General features: G+C 45.0%; 1 protein-coding gene across 1 annotated transcript in view; it reads right to left on the reverse strand.

Moving 5' to 3' along the window:
* Positions 1-3,988: 3,988 nt before the first annotated feature.
* The window catches only part of MED26 (mediator complex subunit 26), a 78,997-nt gene continuing 64,084 nt past the window's right edge, over positions 3,989-18,901 (reverse strand). The window contains exons 2-3 of the mRNA XM_082269131.1: positions 7,260-7,334; positions 3,989-6,826 (exon numbers count right to left, since the gene is read on the reverse strand). Of these exons, the coding sequence (XP_082125257.1) occupies positions 5,150-6,826; positions 7,260-7,334 (1,752 nt within the window). The 3' untranslated portion in view covers positions 3,989-5,149. The remainder of the gene's footprint in view (positions 6,827-7,259; positions 7,335-18,901) is intronic.

Below are 18,901 nucleotides of genomic sequence, written 5' to 3' on the forward strand. Positions count from 1 at the left end.
CCGATACGGAACACCTCCCACCCTGAGCGGGGGTGCCGTCAGCCAGGAAGGGATGCTAGCAACACACAGGTGTTCCGAAGTTGAAACATCCCAGCGAAGATGGATCTTCGCAGGCTCGTCCCCGTCCCCAGGGCACTGTCATTGCGAGGCCAGGGCACACCAATGACCTGCGACGCTCGTTGGCAGGCTGGGACTCCATAAGGATCCAGATTATTCAGTGCGAGGCCCAGCTCTGCTGTCGCTTGTAGTCCTCCAGGGATCCCCCTGACTAACTAGCGATAGTGAGTGAAAGAGACAAAAGACTATTTCGAAAGAAAAAAAAATTGTTTCTAGAAGAAAGAACGGAGACATAGGTCCCAGCTGGGAAGACCTAGACCTACTCCTGACGCTAGGCAGCATGAAACTGGAGAACAGTGCTAACTGTGTCAGGATAATGGCTGAGGGACAGCCCACTAGGTGTGTCTCAGTGTGAGGGGTTTTTATTAACCCTTCACTGCCTAGCTTACTCCTGCAGAGAGCGCCATTACCCCTCTCGTGAAGGTATACCGAACTGGCTGCGACCGTCAGAGGACGCAAGCGAAATGGGGGCAAGATAGTCCTTAAAAGTGAAGCGCCAAAGCACGTCCTGGTTCAAGGGAAGTGCCAAGCTGACCATATAGCCCAGCAGACCGCAAGTTGCAGCCTTCATTTTTGTGGGCGCCCAGCTGCAATTAAACCGAGCCTCAGCCTGGCAGAAACCCAAAGAGTGGGGGGGGGGGGGGCTCCAGCTACACGCACTTGGGCCGCCCCCCAACAGCGGGGTGCCTGACTTGGCTGTATAACCTAGTAGGCCGCAAACTGCGTCCTACATTTGAGGGCACCCAGCTGCCAGGACGCAAACCCCAGCGGAGCCAAAAACCCAGGGGCAGCGGAGGGGAAGGCGGATGCCCAAACAGGAGACAGTGGCTTCAGCCACGCTCACAGGGGAAGCCTCACATAGTTTCCAAATAGTAGGCGGCAAAACCGTGTCCTAAATTTTCGGCTGGATCCAGCCCTGGGAGGCCCATGGATGCTAAACTATCCACTCCCCCCCCCCCCCTAAACAACCACCGCAGGGAGCCCAGAGGGCATCCCTGCCCTAATCACCAACCCCCTGGATGGCAGGGAACCCTGCTCAACCCCCTGTTGTGCAAAAGACCCAAAGTGACTGAAAAATTAAAGGAGGTGGGAAGGGAGGGGAACCCAGGGGTCCTACCATCCCAGGAAGGGGCCCACGTCCACCCCAAAACCCTCCAGGGATAGTGGGGACAGCTACTTACCATACCAGGAACAAGGTGGGCACCGCTCTGGCCAAGGACATTGCTTCACCCTAATGTTGGATGTCGGCCAGGAGGAAACGCTGCGACTCGTATGCAACCTTGTGGAGACATTTAACTCGCAGACCAGCCCCGTCCAGTGGAGCTATGTCGCGGCCGACCTATCGTGCAGCTGTGATCTGCATGCGCTCGCTGGCTGGACTGGGGGGGGGGGGGGGGGGGACTATAAGGATCTATATTATGCAGTTCGTCGCCCAGTCCAGCGTTTGATTGTAGTTCTCACAGGAACAAAATAAAAAGAGGGGAAAAAACGCATTTAAAAATTGCCAGGACCAAAGATCCCAAGAAGGAACTAGGTCCTTACTCCTGACTAGGCAGAAAAAAAACGGAGTGCCTATAGCTGAGAGTGGGTGTATACCCCCTGGGACTGCTCATAGGTGTAGTCAAGCTTTTTCCTGCCTAGTGTCCTACTACCATAGGGGACAGTATAACCCAATGGTTAAGAAGAATCAGGAGCTGTGTCAGTCAAGGAACAAAAGAAATTACAACTTTCAGTTCTAGGTTGAAAAAGTAGACTGATGCCAAGGCTAATTTTTTTGAGGTGGTGAGCAGAAGGAATGTTTAGTTCACGGAAGAGGTAACCAATTGATCCCTACCTTGCTATGGAGAAGGAGGATGTTTTTAAGCCATGGAGACCTGTGTAGCAACAGGGGTTCATGTAAAGAAGCTAGAATCTGCATAGTGAGGAGTATAGTTCTAGTGACCCCCGAAGTGGGGAAACTTGCCACAGACTGTGGTCAAAGATGTGACCATGAGCTTTTTAAAGAAAAAAAGATCTCCAAGGCACCCCAGTATGAGAATTGGGATCCGTTTAGGGGGATAAAAAAAAAAATGTATCACCACAAGGCCTGGGGAGTTCAGCAATGTAAAAAACTGCATTGACATATGGAAAGATGGGGAGTAAAACCCCATTACATTGTGGTCGCTATTAAAGGAGTATCTTACCTCCATAACTTCCACCACTGCCACTAAGTCTGAGAACTGAGTGATCACATGACCGTCGATTGCCAAGTTCGCAACCCATTTGGAGCAGACAGCAGTGACTGAGTGCTATAGGGGCAGAGCAGAGAGCAGTGACAGTCAGCTGGCTCCAGTTCTCATCAATGAAAACAAATTATTTAGGGCAAGAATGGCCAGGTTCACAGTGGGAACAGTATCCGTTCTTAAACTTCCCTTAAGCAAGAGGAGAGATTAACCTCTGAATTGGGCCAATCCTATAAAGCCCACCCAATTTGATTAAAAGTAGGGAAAGGCATTTAGAAATTACGTTGTTTTGTGCTCTGTAAAATACGTGGGGAATGAGCAGCACTGGGAGCATCTATTCAGAGACTAGAACACACTGCTTCAACATAGGAGTCCACAGGAATCAGCATGTGGCGAGAAACTGAACTTCAAAAAAAAACTCTGGCAGTGAAAAATTAACTGCAGCCTTCACGAATACCTATTTTACCATATTCAGGTCACTGGACCCATAAAGATGGGTATACAAACGAAGGGGGTCTTCAAGGTCTGGATGTCAGGAATGGATCACAGCCCTGACATCCTGTATAGTGCCCTGCGCTTAACTCACTTGTTGCACCACATACCAGTGATAGCAGTGAAAGCAGGATCCAGTTTCCCGGAACACAGAGTAGCCCTGCTGTTGCGGGGTCCAGTTCCGAACATGTACATCGAGAATAACCAACCCAGAAAATGCTAGAAATGATAGGACAATGAGCAGCCAGATCTTGATAGAAGTATCAGTTGAGGAAAAACACTGGCTATAAAAAAAAAAAAAAAAACTCAACAGAAGGTGTCTATTACCTAAGGATACTAGCGAAAAGAAACTTGAGCCTCTCCGAGTGGGTGGGGTGATATGGGTACACTTATTTCCCAGCAAAGTTTTTACCAATGTCCATCACCTGAAGTAGCATATAACCCAAGGTCTAAGAGTCAACTCCCGTGTCCAAAACAATTAAGATACACAATTTTCATTTTATCTTGTTTTACATTTTCATTTTGCTCATCTCCACCAGCCTCCTCGAATCTACATCCTGTCTTTATACATAATTGATAAAACATATTTGCCCTTGACCAGTTTCTTGATGGCGACATTGGCAGAATATGCCTGTGCAATGTGCACTAGCACAGCTTCTTGTAGACTCATTGACAAAGTGTGACCATAGCGATACACAATTGGGAGCCAGGGACAGAGTGCTGTCGTCCCATAACAAGAAGGGTCTCAAAAAGGGTAATCATTGTAGGATAACTAATTATTCTATGCTGTAAATAAAAGCTGCAGATATTAACACACTGAAAGGACTTCAAATGACATGGATATGTTAATGCTCTAATGACATTTTAAGGAATAGGTAAAAAATTAATAAATCCAATCAATTCCAAAGCATGTCCATTTTGCAGTTACATACATATGCAAGCCATAAAGTCCCTCTGAATAAACAAACAAAACTATAAAACAATTTGTATTTTTTTTTTTTTATTATGGTTTCCACATTTATATCACAATTTGTCCACCGATAGGACGAAAGTTAGCAAAGTTGCTCTCTTCTGCATATCAGAAATACAGAAGTCTTACTGTACATTCAACTAAGGCTTTGTTTTTTTTTTATGTATTTTTTTTTTTTTTGCAAAAAAAAAAAAAAAGAAAAAAAAAAAAAATCGCGTTTTGATGGAGATCCCATAAGGCAGATTACATCTAAAAGGAATGGTAGCAAGTAGTTTAAGTTTTTTCTTTTTTTCCCAGCATACCAACTGGCCTTATGTGTTCGGCCTCTGGACAAATTTAGAAGCTGGTAGCACCATCCGTCACCTTTAAGTTTTTAAAACTAGGGTAATTTAAAGAAATTTTCTCACTAGGGGTCAAATGAACACCGTTCATTTCTAATGTAGAGATGCTGAAATATTGTTAGAAATCACATGTATGTATGTGTTGGGGCTTGAACGGGTTTCAAACGGTGGAAAGGTAGATTTTATATTGGGCTTATAAAAGGGAAACTAGCAGCAGCTTACAGATCTGAACTGTGTGTGATGGTAGATAGGTACAAAAAAAACTTTAGAGAAAAAAAAAAAAAAATATGATGGGGAGGAAGGAATGATTTTTTTTAAGACACTCCCCTAGTCAACATAAAGGGATCAGCTGTGATGCTTGGAACTGAACACTTATATACTTTGCGCCTCTTTATAGACACTTTACTGTCAAATTTTAAATTGAAATAAAATCTGAAAAAGGAAAAACATTAATTCAAATAAATAATGCATACTCTGTTAAGGTAACTTACTCTCAACTTATTTAAATCCTCTTTCACATAAGATTTAGGTACCTGTCATATATATATTTTTTTTATTCCAGCCCTTTCTCAGGTACCGGAAAAATTCACCTTTTTGCAATCTTAGGGTAGGTTTGAACTTAACACTTATTTTTTTTTTCATATATTTTATAGCTCACTTGCTATAGGAGTTTCAAAACTCCAAGTGGAACCCCCCTTGCACACACCATTCCATTGCATTTCTTGACCCCCTTCTGTAATCCTTTGCCAAGTTATCTGGTAGCAGCATTTAGCACAAAAGAACAGGTGTGGCAGACAGAGGGGGGAGCTCCGACAGGGGAAGAGAATTCCCAGGATGTAGTGGACACAAAGCTTCTCTTCCAGGCTCTCTACAACCCTAACCCATCACATCCCCCAAAAAAAGGGAACTCTCTCAATCAAATCTTCCATTTTGAGCATTGGCCGCAGAGCGACCCATGGTTTACAGTGAAAACCACAGATATGAGAAAGCAGATTTGGGACTGGTGCTCAGTCTAGGCAGACATAAGGCAAGATGTTTAATCTACCATCATCACCATGAGGGTCCAAGGAGATGCACTGCGTCCAATCATACCAGTTGCCTTGTGTATCGTGACAGCCATTGACACCAGGCCAATGTTGATTATGAAGTCTGTCTAAGTCAGTGCTAGTCACTTCCCTGTTTTTTCCAGGCAGCTCACTCGGTAGGGCAAGTGGCACTAAAACATGAGTCTTTCTAGCTTCCCGCTTACTGCATTCCTCCTGTTTTAAATATTCAGACATATAATAATGTGCACTCTGCGTATGTACACCAGAGGAAGACAACAAGCTGCTCTGACGATGGAGATAGGACTGAATGATCTCTATTTGAGACAACTCCTTCCAGTCTGTCTGTTCAAAGGGATTTGGCTGGCCGAGTTTTGGGTCTTGTTTGTCCGTCTCAGTCCTGTGCTGTTCTGAAGGGGCTGAAATCTCTGCCTGGGATGGGTCTTTGTTTATTAAAGGTTTTATTTGCCCAGTCATAAAATCAAATTTCAATTTACGATCCTTTTTTACTCGTGTTTGTTTGCTATTCCCATCTGCTGAGTATCCTTCTTGATCTCCTCGACTACGAGATTTCTTTTTCTTGCGGCTATCTGAACCAGAGGCTGCGTCATCGCTGTCCATTTTTGAGGACTCTGGTGAGTAGCTACTGCGAGGTGTTTGAGGATCGGTGATAGGCTGTCCACTACGATGTCCATGTGGGGTGTGCTGTTGGGTTACCCTAGGTGACTGCTGAAGTTGGTAGTCAGTAGAGACTAACTGCTCTACAGACCTTTGAGGTGAAGAGACGGCATAATCCCTTCTAGGAGACTCTAGTCTTTTTGCTATGGCAGGGGGTGTAGAAGGGTCCACAGGGGATTGGTGAGAGGGAGTATGTGCAGTGTCTACACCAGGCAGCCTTTGAGAGGGGCTGGGCGCAGAACCCTTTGGTGCATATGTGGTGTGCTGCCGTGCCACTAGGTCTGCCCTAGTGCCACGAGGACTGTAGGAGGAACAGCGTGGACTTCGTGGCTGAAGAGAATGGGTTTCTTCTAACCCTACACTGTGCTGTTGTAGGATGGCCACTTTTAGTAAAGAGGAAGTGCTTGAGTGTTTTACAAGTCCAGGGGAGTTGGTGTGCGGCCGGACAGCATTTACTGGGATTTTACCATGTTTTTCATTTTCAGAAGTCTCCAACCGGTTAGTCTGTGAACTGCCATCAAGAGGACTAAGTAGTTTTTCCGGGGGACTACCTCCTATTCCATTGGAGGGGAGTGGTGAAGAATTTTGGATCAGCTCCGGATTCGGTTTACCTGCTTTGCAAGCAAGCCCTTGGGTACCATCTCTATATTCCCCTTTCCTCTTTCGACTAGCCACCTTTTCAGCCTTAGGTGAATGTGCCTTCTGGATATCATTCCTGCCCTTAAGGTCCTGAAGAGGCTTTCCGCTCAACAGTGCAGTTTGATTGGTCTCTCCCTTACAGTTGTGGGTACTACCACCATTGGCTGAACCTTGTGGGTTGGGAGTACCCCTGGCAGCTTGCTCAGCCTGTACTGGCTCTATCAACTTCTGCCAACTACGAAGCAGTTTCTTCGCACGTTTGGCAAGCTCCTCATTACTGGTCTTTTTCCGAACATCATTAATTAGCTTTCCAAGTCGGGTTTCCTATAAAAAACAAAATAAAAATTAGTGACATTTTTTTTCCTCTAAAAGAACATTTTGACTCAGATAGACTTCATATAAAAACACAACCTCCACCCACACTATGCACATTAAACTTGAAAACAAGCCCTTACTCTGCTATCTAGCTGCTTGTGCTGTAAACTATTTTGTTCTAGAAACAAAATACTCGGCTTAGGGTTTGATAGTTTAACAGTTTACAAAATACCTGCAGGTACATTAAAAGGCTGGCGGCCTGCTCTCATAGAAAAGAGCGGAGATTTCTGTAGCTCTGCTTTAAACTATAAAAATGAAATTTCTCCACAAAGTCTATAGCTGCAGAGGTGAATGAAGGCTGTTTAAAAAAAAGCGTTTAATATCTCAATACTTTAGTGGGTATATTCCTGGCAAAGGTACAATTTAAAGATGTCGTACACACCTCAAGTGCCTCTTTGGTAATTGGATACTTCTCCAAACTGGAGATCACTTCCAACACGGCCACCATGTTACGAATCTGGAGAGAAAAGCCAGTTGTAAAACATTTGGGTCAACAGCAATGGTCATTGAAAACACAAAGTAGTTGGACAAAAAAAAAGCAGGGTCAATAGTATGGTTGGTATATCATCATGTTCATCAATTTTAGCAGAGGATACTGGTCTTTAGCTAAATTTGTAAAAGGTTAAGCTTTTAAATAGAGAAAGCATCAATTTTAAAAGCGAAACTTCACCCAATAAAAACAACCTGACTCTGGGCTCCTCTCCCACAACTGGATAAAGAAAAAAAAAAGAAAAAATTCTGACCTGTGCTGCATAGCACTTTGTTATTTCTCACCTGCATGAGAAAGGTGAAGAACCAGTCCCCCCAAATCTCTTGGGATGACCACGGCTCATTGCAGGAGACAGTTTTACTGATGAGTGCATGCGTGTTTTGGGATTCGGGCGCTGGTGGAGATTTTTGGCACATCTGCACACCCACAAGATATTCAAAAATGGTAGCATGAGAGTGGAGGTACAGGGCAAAAACATAAGGGGGCTGAAATTCCTCCAAATTTTGTTATTACAGCCAAACGAAGGCCTCTAAAAAAACATGAGGCTACACTAAATTCACATGTAAGACATTTCAGGAAAGAAAATGGGATTTTTAACTTGCCATAAAACCAATTTATCTGATGTTCATTGACGGACACAGCTCCTGATCTTCGTGACCATTGGATTATACTGCCCCCGACAGGAGTAGGAGTAGGACACGAGGCAGAAAAAGATCTCGACAAGCCTATGGGCAGTCCCAGGCAGTAAACTCCCCCTCTCTGCTATAAGGAAATGTTATGTTACAAGCAGTGTCAGAAGTATTACACCTCCATAGAGGGGTAGGTGCTGTGTCCGTCAATGAACATTAGAGAAATGGATTTTACGGTAAGTCAAAAATCTAATTTTCTCGTTCATTCATTGATTAACACAGCTCCTGATCTTCTTGCCATTGGGACGTCCCAAAGCAGTGTCAAACATGAGGGGTGGGAACAGCAAGAAAAAAAAAATTCCCAAGGCTAAACCGTAGCCAACCAGGTAAAAAGGAGCTCAACCAAAACTGGAGCCCACCTGAAAAACATTACATCCCCAAAGAGGGGAAAAAAGGCCTCTAAACAGCAGCCTGCGGCCAAAAGAGGCATCCACTAATGCCACAACATCCACTTTATAAAATTCTGTGAAAGTGTGCCCCGACGACCAAATAGCCACCTTGCACACCTGCGTTACTGACGCATAATGACAGAGGGCCCAAGAAGCACTGAGCACACGCCTAAAGTGCGCCTTCACAGGGAAAAAAGGAACCTGACCCTTAATCGAACAGGCTTGAATCACAGTCTGCATGATCCATCTAGAAATGGTTGCAGATGAAGCAGATAGTCCTTTTCAAGGCCCATCTATAAGCAAATAGTCTGACTTCCTAAAAGACTCCGTAGCTGCCAGGTACACCCAGGAAGCCCGAACTTCATGCAGGGAATGCAACACAATTTCCTTAAAATGTTTTGACCTGGGACAAAAGGGAAGGCAACACAATGTCCTCATTCAGATGGAAATCAGACAAACTTTGGAAAAAAGGACAGACAGGGGCGAAGAAACCCCTCATCTTTGTGGACCACCAAATAAGGGGAAAGACAAGACCATGCCCCCAATTCAGACACCCTGAGCACAGAGGTGATCGCCACCAAAAAGGCCACCTTCTGGCGCAGTGTAAGTAGGGGAATCTCCTGAATATTCTCAAAGAGGCTTCTGTAGAGCTGAAAGCACCAAGTTGAGATCTCAAGGGAGGTACGTACCAGGGAGTGCGTGGCCGAGGGTCGTTTAAAGAAGACTGCCAAGGCCGACATCTGGCTCTTAATGGTACTCTAGGCCAATTTCTGCTCAACCCCCCATTGAAGGAAGGTCAAGACCCGAACCACCAAAAAAGAGCGAGAGTGAACAACAAGCGATATGTACGCTTTCTATGTACGATGGTTGATCTTCCTAGAAGTAGACTTCCTAGCTTTTAGTATTGTAGGAATCAAAGACCCAGACAAACCTGTATCCTTCAGCACCTGGCTTTCAAACAGCCAAGCTGTCAAAGCCAGCGACTGAAAAGCAGGATGGAAGATTAGCCCTTGGACAGCAGATCATCCCTGAAAGGTAGTCTCCAAGGGGCATCGGCGTACCAAGACCTGCAAGGCCAATTCAGAGCCACTGAAATGACTGGAAAACCTTCCTCCATCCTGTGCAGGAGTCTTGGCAAAAGCTTGAAAACCGGGAAGGGGGCCACCAGCGCGTCTGTGGTGTTCGGTAGCGGATCCCGTGACTGTGCCACAAACCTCCGTACCTTCCTGTTGAGCCAAGACGCCAACAGATGCACCTCAGGGGTGCCCCACTGGAGAGACAGCTGATGAAACCCCTCCGGATGAAGGGACAAGTACCCTTGGTCAAACGCCTGCCGACAAATTAACTGCCAATTTTCCACCCCTGGAATGTGTACGACGGAGAGGGGCTGAATGAAACCTTATGCCCACTGAAAAATGCCAGGTACCAACACACTTCTTGTTCCAGCCTGGTGATTGACATAAGCCACCGCCGTGGTATTGTCTGATTTGATTAGCAGTGGACACCCCTGAAGGCAATCCATCCAGTGATTCACGAACAGCCTGATCTCTCTGAGTTTCAGGTCATTGATCGGGAGTCTGTACTCTTCCAATGTCCAAACTCCCTAAGCAGGGTTCTGACCCAGGACACCTCCCCACCTGGACAGACTGGCATCTGTGGTAACCCCTGTCCAATACAGGGGGAGAAAATATTTGCCACCGTGAAGAGCTGGAGAGCAAAGCCACCAGATCAGAGACCTTCGTTTTTCGGCTCATCCGGATTTGATCGTCCAGAGATTTCTGACACTTGTCCCATTTGGGGAAGATCTCCTTTTGCAGGGACCTTGTATGAACTGTGCAAACATTATCGCCTTGAAGGTAGAAACCATCAGGCTCAGCGCCTTTATGCAAGTCTGGAGGGACGACCACTTGCTGGACAGCAAGAGATGAAATGCAGCATGCAATTTCTGGAGTCTAGAGGAAGAAGCACTCTGGCTAGAGCAGAGTCAGACCCAGATAGTCCAGTTTTGTTGAAGGAACCAGAGCAGACTTCTGAAAATCCAAAAGCCAGCGGCACTCCCTCCATATAGTGATGTCTGTGTTGTCCCTCAGAGCAGTAGGAGACACTGCTTGCAAGAGAAGGTCATCCAGGTAGCCCTGCACTGCGATCCTTCGCTGACTTAACAACGCCAGCAATGGGGCGAACACCTTTGTGAAGACCCGAGGAGCAGAGGCGAGACCATAGGGTAACCCCACAAACTGATAGTGCTCCTCTCCCACGGCAAAGCGCAGCAAGCATTGGTGACAGACACATATTGGAATGTGCAAGTAACCTTCCTTGATGCCGATAAAGGCAAGGAAATCCCCCTAATGCAAAGATGCCACCACCGTGCGAACAGACTCCAATCTGAACTTCTGCACCCGCACAAAGCAGTTTAGGGCCTCAAGATACAGAAATGGACGCACCTTGCCTTCTTTCTTCGGGACTGTGAAAACGTTTGAATAAAACCCCTGAAAACGTTCCGATCTTGGAACAATCAGACCTTGAAGCAACAGGTCTTGCACCGCCCCCAAAGAGGGCTTGCAATCGGTCCAGGGACAGAAGCACATTGGAAAGAACCTCGCCGGAGGGTAAGAACAAAACTCGATCTTGTAGCCGGACTGTATCACTTTGTGGACCCACTTGTCTTGCACCATGGAGGTCCACGGGTCCAGAAACTAGCGAAGACGTCCCCCCAACCCCAAGCATGAGCGAGGGCGCACCTTCATGCAGAAAGAGCCTTGTCCGCTTTGGACTTGCCAGACCAAGGTCGCTTGGATCCTCCAAAAGAGGCCTTTGAACCCTTGTCAGCCGACCCTGCGGAACAAAAAAAAAACAAACAAAAAAACAACTTCCTGTGCGCAGGGGATGGGCCACGTCTGACGAGGTTCATTACCCTTACTAGCTTGCGGAAGAAAGGTGCTCCCCCCCCCCCCCCGTGAGACTTGTAATGATGTCATCCAGGGTAGCTCCAAACAGGTGATCTCCTTGAAAAGGAAGATCAGTCAAGGTTTTTTTTTTTTTTTTTTTTTTTTTTTAGGGGCCTGGTCCGCAGACTAACATTTGAGCCACAAAACATGCCTAAGGACCACTGCTGAAACAGACAGTCTAGAAGTCAGGGGAACTGCATCCAAAGAGGCATCACGGATAGACTGGAGCCCCTGGACCATTTGGTCCGCCAGCTCAGCAAAGGCAGGGGGGAGCTGCTCACCCTCCAGGTCACGGCATACAAGCTTAGCCCACTTGGTCAGAGTTTGTGACACCAGGGCATTGGTGAAGACCAGTCTGAGTGCCGAACCAGCCACAGAGAACATACAGCGGGCCACAGCCTCCACTTTTCTGTCAGCCGGATCCTTAAAGCCAGCAAATCTTCTACCGGAATCATGGTTGCCTTATTCAACCTGGAGGATCCACTACTGGTGGAACAGTCCACTTCTTATGGAGGAACTCTTCAAATGGGTACCTCATTGTCAATCGCATAGGGACCACAAAGGAACGTTCCCACTCTTTTGCGGCAAATCTGTCAAAATAGGAAAGAAAATAAACACCTTCGCCGCTCTAGACAGCTTGTGAGGGCCAAACGGAACCGGTGCCTCTGCAGCAGCTAAATTTTAAGTTTTCAAGATGTAAAGCACATTGTATTAAGAAGTCCAATGAAGATGAATGAACGGTAACAAAAAATACGGTCCTTTTTTTTTTTTTTTTTTCTCTAGCAGGGCAGCAGTAATACACAACTAGTAATTTTGGTGTCCTCTTGAGAAAAATACAGGTTTGGGTTTCTGTTGCTGGCAGCCACAATGAGGTACATTACAGCAACATGCCAGATCAGACAGGTATAAAGAGAGCATTTAGTTCAAGTGATAATTTACATTTTTCTTTTCAGCTTTCCCTCTAACCTTGCAGGGCGATGTGGGTATGTGTGTGAGGTTGGAACTGACCGATGGGGTAGAAAGCCAGCCCCAGCTCTATACAGGCAAATCACATCCTGACAGCAGAATTGACCAGGGATGTGCAGGAATAAGGAGCCACTTTTCATCTCCGAATCAAAAAAGTTTTCACCAATAACCACAGCAGCTACTGATGTGCCAGCGGCATTTCTGCAATGTAGGAGTCCATTTACCAGTAAACAGTGTGTCCCCCCTCAGTAAACAAATTTCTCCAGCACAGGAAAATGGCTAGCATATCAGGAGCTGCTGCCAACTATTTACAGTTGGCTGTGCCAGCTCAGAAACGCGGCTGGTCATTGAGGGCCTTCCCTGGAACCTAGCAGATGGTGGGCCACACAGGGCTCCTGCTTAGAGGAACAGTGAATGTGCTTTATACTGCTCCTGTTATCAGAGGAAGTTCATTTCATGTAGGATTATACAATCCTTAGATGGCTTATCTTGGCAGTCATTCTGCATGAATTAGTACCCATTACACTTTCAGCGATAGCAACTAAAATTACAACATGCACAAAATAAAATACAGTAATCTCCAGCCTGAATGATTTTTGTTAAAAGCTACAGAAAAGATCTGTTGGATGTAAGCATATGCTAAGCTATGCTCCAAAAGAAGCCACAACACTATAATCCATAAAAAGTACCGACGCTAGACAAACAATGTTAAATCATTGGCGTATCTTCAACCTGCTGTCCTAGCTGGGCTCTTCAAGGCAAATTACCTACCCATAAGTGAAGGCTTCCACCAAGCTCATTTTTAAAAATATTCATTGCTATATACAATGTGGGTACTCTTACACATTAGCGCAATCGTGCAAAATCTGCCAGTGTGCTGCATGACATATTTGCAAAACACATGCAACCAATACCCCCAGAAACCAAACAGATTTTGTTTAAAAGGATACCTACAGATAGAAAAATACTGCACAATTCACTGATGTGGCACCACATCCATGAATATATGTAAGGAGCAAATAATAAAGACAAATCAAGACTTTCAGATGTCACCCAACTCCTGAAAAATGAATACTTGACTGATTAAAATCAAAAACCGCTTTTATTCACAACATGATTTATTAAAAAGCGTCTACAGCCATAAAATTGATAGCCCATTTAATAGAGGTCACATGGCACATAAGAAGCTCCCCAAGATGGTGCTCATTCTGCTAGGCCATAACTTATGAATATTCATGCATATTCATAGCGTAGTTCTCTATGTACAACAGATGTGTTAGGACAAACTGCAGAAGAAAAGTAGGCACCAGTGTCTCTGCTTTCCACTGTTTACTGGCTTCCTCAGCTGCCAGAAGGGGCTGTCGAGGCACACTGAGGGACCAGCACATATTTGTTTTGGAACTGTACTGTCTGCCCTCAGGTTGTGAAGCGCCATGCAAACTGTTGGGGCAATATAAATCCTGAATAATATTTTCTGAATTGTTCAAGCATACTTTGCTGCCCAGTATCTGGATTTTGCAGGAAGAGGGTGAACCTATTGAGAGCATTATTTTAAATCAATGTCATGTACCGCCTTTTAGGGGTTTGTCGCTGAAACTCCAATGTGTCTTTTCACATCGTAGAGGACTTAGGCCACTTTTCCATCTAGATGCAGCTCTATACGAGTAAGATCCAGGTTACATTTGTGATCTCCTGAGGAAGCCAGTAAATGGCAAAATGTGTAGAGACAGGATCATAATATTCTTCTGCAGTTTGGCCTAACATCTGCTGTACATTGAGAATTGAGAACTACACTGTGTGTACAAATAGGCAAGTTGTATTTTGAGGATTAATTTCATTATTGAACAACTATTAGTGCTCTCTCTAAGGCCCCGTTCACACTGGGGCGATCCGACTTCCTGGGGCGACCTCACAGGTCGTGGCACGCTGCTCGCACCGCGACCTCGGAGCGGCCGGCACGGACTTCATAACATTGAATGGAAAGAAGAGTGGGATATAACCACAACCCGCGGACTCTATGTATGCCCCAAAGAGACCGTCTGAAAGGAAGTGAAAGGCCTGATGTGGGATTTTAAAGGTGAGGCTTGCCAGGTATATGATAGATAAACAATGAAATCAACAAAGAAGTAAAAATATAAAGATTTATTTATTACAATATCATCATAAAAACAAATCACAATGAGTGATAATAGTAGATCAGTGCATGCCGTGTATCCAAAAGTGGGGTGTAAACCCTGGACAAAAGGTCCAGCCAGGTCTATCCTCCCTGCTTGATAGGAACCGGACCGAGCAATGTCGAATCACAGAGAGATAAAGTATCTATCAGCTGCAGTCGAGTTGGTAACAAAGACAGCGCCACTATTGTCGTGGCCTGAGGCTACACGTGGATACACGGCAGCGGTCCCTGGTATACAGATGCATGTGCCATTTTTTGGATACAATATTTGAACCTGTGTTGAGGTCACCAGCTTGTAATGTCCCAGAGGAAGCCTGCTGGCGAAACATGTCGGACATAAGTGGCCCCACTCACACAACTATGGTTCCTTATATACTGTGTATCTACACGCACTGATCTACTATTATCACTCATTGTGATTTGTTTTTATGATGATATTGTAATAAATAAATCTTTATATTTTTACTTCTTTGTTGATTTCCTTGTTTATCCATCATATACCTGGCAAGCCTCACCTTTAAAATCCCACATCGGGCCTATCACTTCCTTTCAGACGGTCTCTTTGGGGCATACATAGAGTCCGCGGGTTGTGGTTATATCCCACTCTTCTTTCCATTGTTATAATACAGGGATGTGGTGTAGGCTTGCTAGGTCTACTGGCATCCAGGCTTGGCGTTCTTATATATATATTAGTTCATAACATTGAAGTCAATGCAGGTCGCCCCAAAGAAGCTCCGGACCCTTTTTCTAAGTCGGAGCGACTTGTGTAGCTCCTATTAGAACGGGTCCACAGCTTCTCTATGCCAGGCGACCTACGGCGACCTGTCAGGCGACCAGGTCACCTGACAGGTCGCCCCAGTGTGAACGGGATCTCAATCCATAAGGGTAATAAATCTCAAACCTGCGTATTTAAGTAAAAAGTGAGGTTTTGGCTTTCATAGGAGAATATCCATGTGTGCACAAATATTGGGCATCAGTGTGCAGAATTATTATGCATGAAACTTTTTTTTCCCCCATCTCTCGTTTATTTTCATCTGTATATTGAGAATAATAAACAACTCAACATTAAAAAAAAAAAATTTGAGGTTTAACCACTTCTGGACCGGAAAGGTTTTTCCCGTTAATGACCAGGCCATTTTTTGCGATACGGCACTGCATTCCTTTAATTGAAAATTGCATGATAATGTGACGCTGTACCCAAATAAAATGGATATCCTTTTTCCCCCCACAAATAGAGCTCTAGAGCTAGCTTTTGGTATTTGATCACCTGTGCAATTTTTAGTTTTTGCTCTATAAACAAAAAAGCCACAATTCTGAAAAAAAATATATTTTTTACTGTCTGCTTTATAAAACATTCCCAAAAACAAATTTTAGGCCAATTTGTATTCTGCTACATATTTTTGGTAAAAAAAAATCCCAAGCAGCGTATATTGATTGTAGATGCGATAATTTTTGCACAAACCAAACTAGGGTAAAGATTAAATTTTTATTTCTTTATACTAGTAATGGCGGCGATCAGCAATTTTTAGCAGGACTGCGACATTGTGGCAGACAGATCGGACCCCTGACATTTATGGGGGGGGAGCAGTGACATTACTATAGTAATCAGTGCTAAAAATATGGACTGTCACTGTACTAATGACACTAGCAGGGAAGGGGTTAACACAAGGGGCGATCTAAGGGTTAAATGTGTCCCTAGGGGGTGCTTTCTAACTGTGGGGGGGGGGGAGATGGGCTTGCTGCATGAACACAGACTTGTGTTCCTAAATAAGAGGAACACAGGATCCCTGTGTTCATAACCAATGCAAACATGGCAGACCGCTATTCTGCATAGGAATTTCAAAAAACATGACCGCTCAATTCCCCGTATGCGGCCACTGGAAAATGGCTGTGCCGCATGCGATTCCCAGGACACACAGGGATCCCTGAGGTACTGTCGGCAGCAAGGGGACATACAGGGGACCCCCCCAGGACAAATACTACACAAAGTCAAGTGGAGCCACCATCTGCGCGCTCCCCCCCAGCCACACCTCACAAACACCACAGAGAGAAACAATTCAACAGTTTAACACAGTAACATTTCTCACTCATCTCAGAATGGGAGCGGGGGGGGGGATGCTAGTGCAGGGGGGGTTGCATCTGGGTAGGAAGGATCTATGGTGGGCCTACCGACCTGGGGAAGGGCCCGCGTCCTCCCCAAATTCTCCCAGGGGGGGGTACGACGACTACTCAGCCCACCTTTAGAACCGGGCGGGCATCACTCTGGACAGAGCACCTCCCCATCTTGCGGGCCAGAGGTAGGTTGTGACTCAGGCAACGACTAGGTCGAGTGCGTCCTCATGAGGTGTTTCACTTGCAGGCCAACCCCCATCCTGTGGGGCTATGTCGCGGCCGACCTAGCGTGGAGCTGTGGGCTGCACGTGCTCGCTGGCCAGACCGCGGAGATCGTAAGGATCTATAATATTCAGTGTGACACCCAGCCTGGCAGTTAATTGTAGTTCTCACAGGAACAGATTTGATTGAAGAAGAATTGTACAGTTCTTACAGGAACAGACTTGATTGTAGAAGAATTGTACAGTTCTTACAGGAACAGACTTGATTGTAGCAGAAAAAACAAGAAATTGAAAAAAATTCTGTTTAAAACAAAAAGATAAAAAATGCCAGGACCATAGATCCCAGCAAGGAGCTAGGTCCTTACTCCTGATTAGGCAGAAAAAAAAAAACTGAGATCCTATAGCAGGAAGTGAGAGTATACCCCCTGGGACTGCCCTATAGGCATAGTCAAGCTTTAACCCTTTTCTGCCTAGTGTCCTACTCCTAAGAAGAGCAGCATAACCTATCTGCCAATGAAAGAAAGCGAAAATGAGGATTTGGTCAAAACATTTACTTACCTAATAACTGTGCACAAAGTGTATGCATGAATATTCATAAGATATGGCGCTATTTTATGGAGCTTCTTGTATGCAATTTTACACTATATTAAATGGGCTATCAATGCATTTATGGATGTAGAATCAAGCATACATTATTCTGGAGTTGTGTGTGGCCCCTCAAAAGTCCTTTTTATTGTCTTTATTCCTTAAGCTATGTATAGATACATTACGGCTTTTTACCCCCAAACCATATGTACAGCAAGGACACACTCAATGTGCAAGATCATCTCATTCCCCCCCACAAAAATTCCCATTAGTGAAGACCTTCATAATGGCCTTATCAGGATAATGGGGAAACTCAAATAGCCATTTTTAGGGTACCTAGCAGCTGAATTGGAGAAAAAAACAAAAACAAATTTTGAGCTTTTCCAGATATTGCTCTGCAGAGGACATGCTGGCCAGAAAGAAGAAAATCCATAATCCTTAAACACACCATATGCTGCCCTACTGAAGTTTCCAAATGGCATGCAAGTATGCAGCAGTAAATGCAATTTCATTTTTATAACTACAGAGAGCCTGACTTCTGGCTAGCATACTTAGCACATAGTGCCTGCACACTGCACTGTAAAAGCAGAACTAGGTCACACCCACTTTTACTACTACTCTGACATCAACATCTTCCGTATGAGCAATGTGAAACTGAAATCCGACTAGTGTTGCTTAGCTTGAATTTCAGGAAAATAGCACCTGAACAAGTGAATGCTGCAGAGGGAGAAATGACTAACGAACATACTGTCCGTCATTAAAGCAACAACATGTCTTACCTGGCATATTCTCTACACATTCAATGAAGGTGAAAAAAAAAATTGAATCTAATTTTTTTATCATACTACAAATCTCATGCCCGTTACAGTAATGCTAGTATACACAGACCAGCCTCTTCTGTAACCAGGAAGCTGTAGAAGAGATGATTAATGAACACCATGAAAAGGGTTAGTTCGAGGAGTGCTAGCCTGTGTGTTCAGTACTGTCTACTACATTGTATTTTCTGGCTTACGATTTTTAAGACCTTAAAGCGGAGCTCCAGTCTTGTGGAAAAAAGTAAGCAACTATAAAAACTGTAGATGCGGACTTTAAAAAAAAAACAAAAAAACAGCCACTCACAATCCTGTGCTAACCCCAGTTGGTTTCACCCGCTGTCTTCTTTCCTTGGCACCAGCATCTTCACTATGGGCACACGGCATGGCTCACTATGACAGCTTGCGGCTTCTCAGCTGGGTACGTACTACGCATGCGCGAGCAACACTGCACATCGTGAATGGTGGATGCAGTCAGAGCGGTCACGTGTCCCAGAAGACTGTAGGGGGGAGAATTTCCACTCGCATAGGTGGTCGGAGCAAAAGTGTGAGCGAGGACCTGTCAAATCGGGTACCCGCTACCCCCTGCCCCTTAAAAGTGCCAATTGTTTAAGAAGAGTTGTAGATGTAATGGTA

Source organism: Pelophylax lessonae (assembly GCF_965119305.1).
Source record: "Pelophylax lessonae genome assembly, chromosome: 1".
Lineage (NCBI taxonomy): Eukaryota > Metazoa > Chordata > Amphibia > Anura > Ranidae > Pelophylax > Pelophylax lessonae.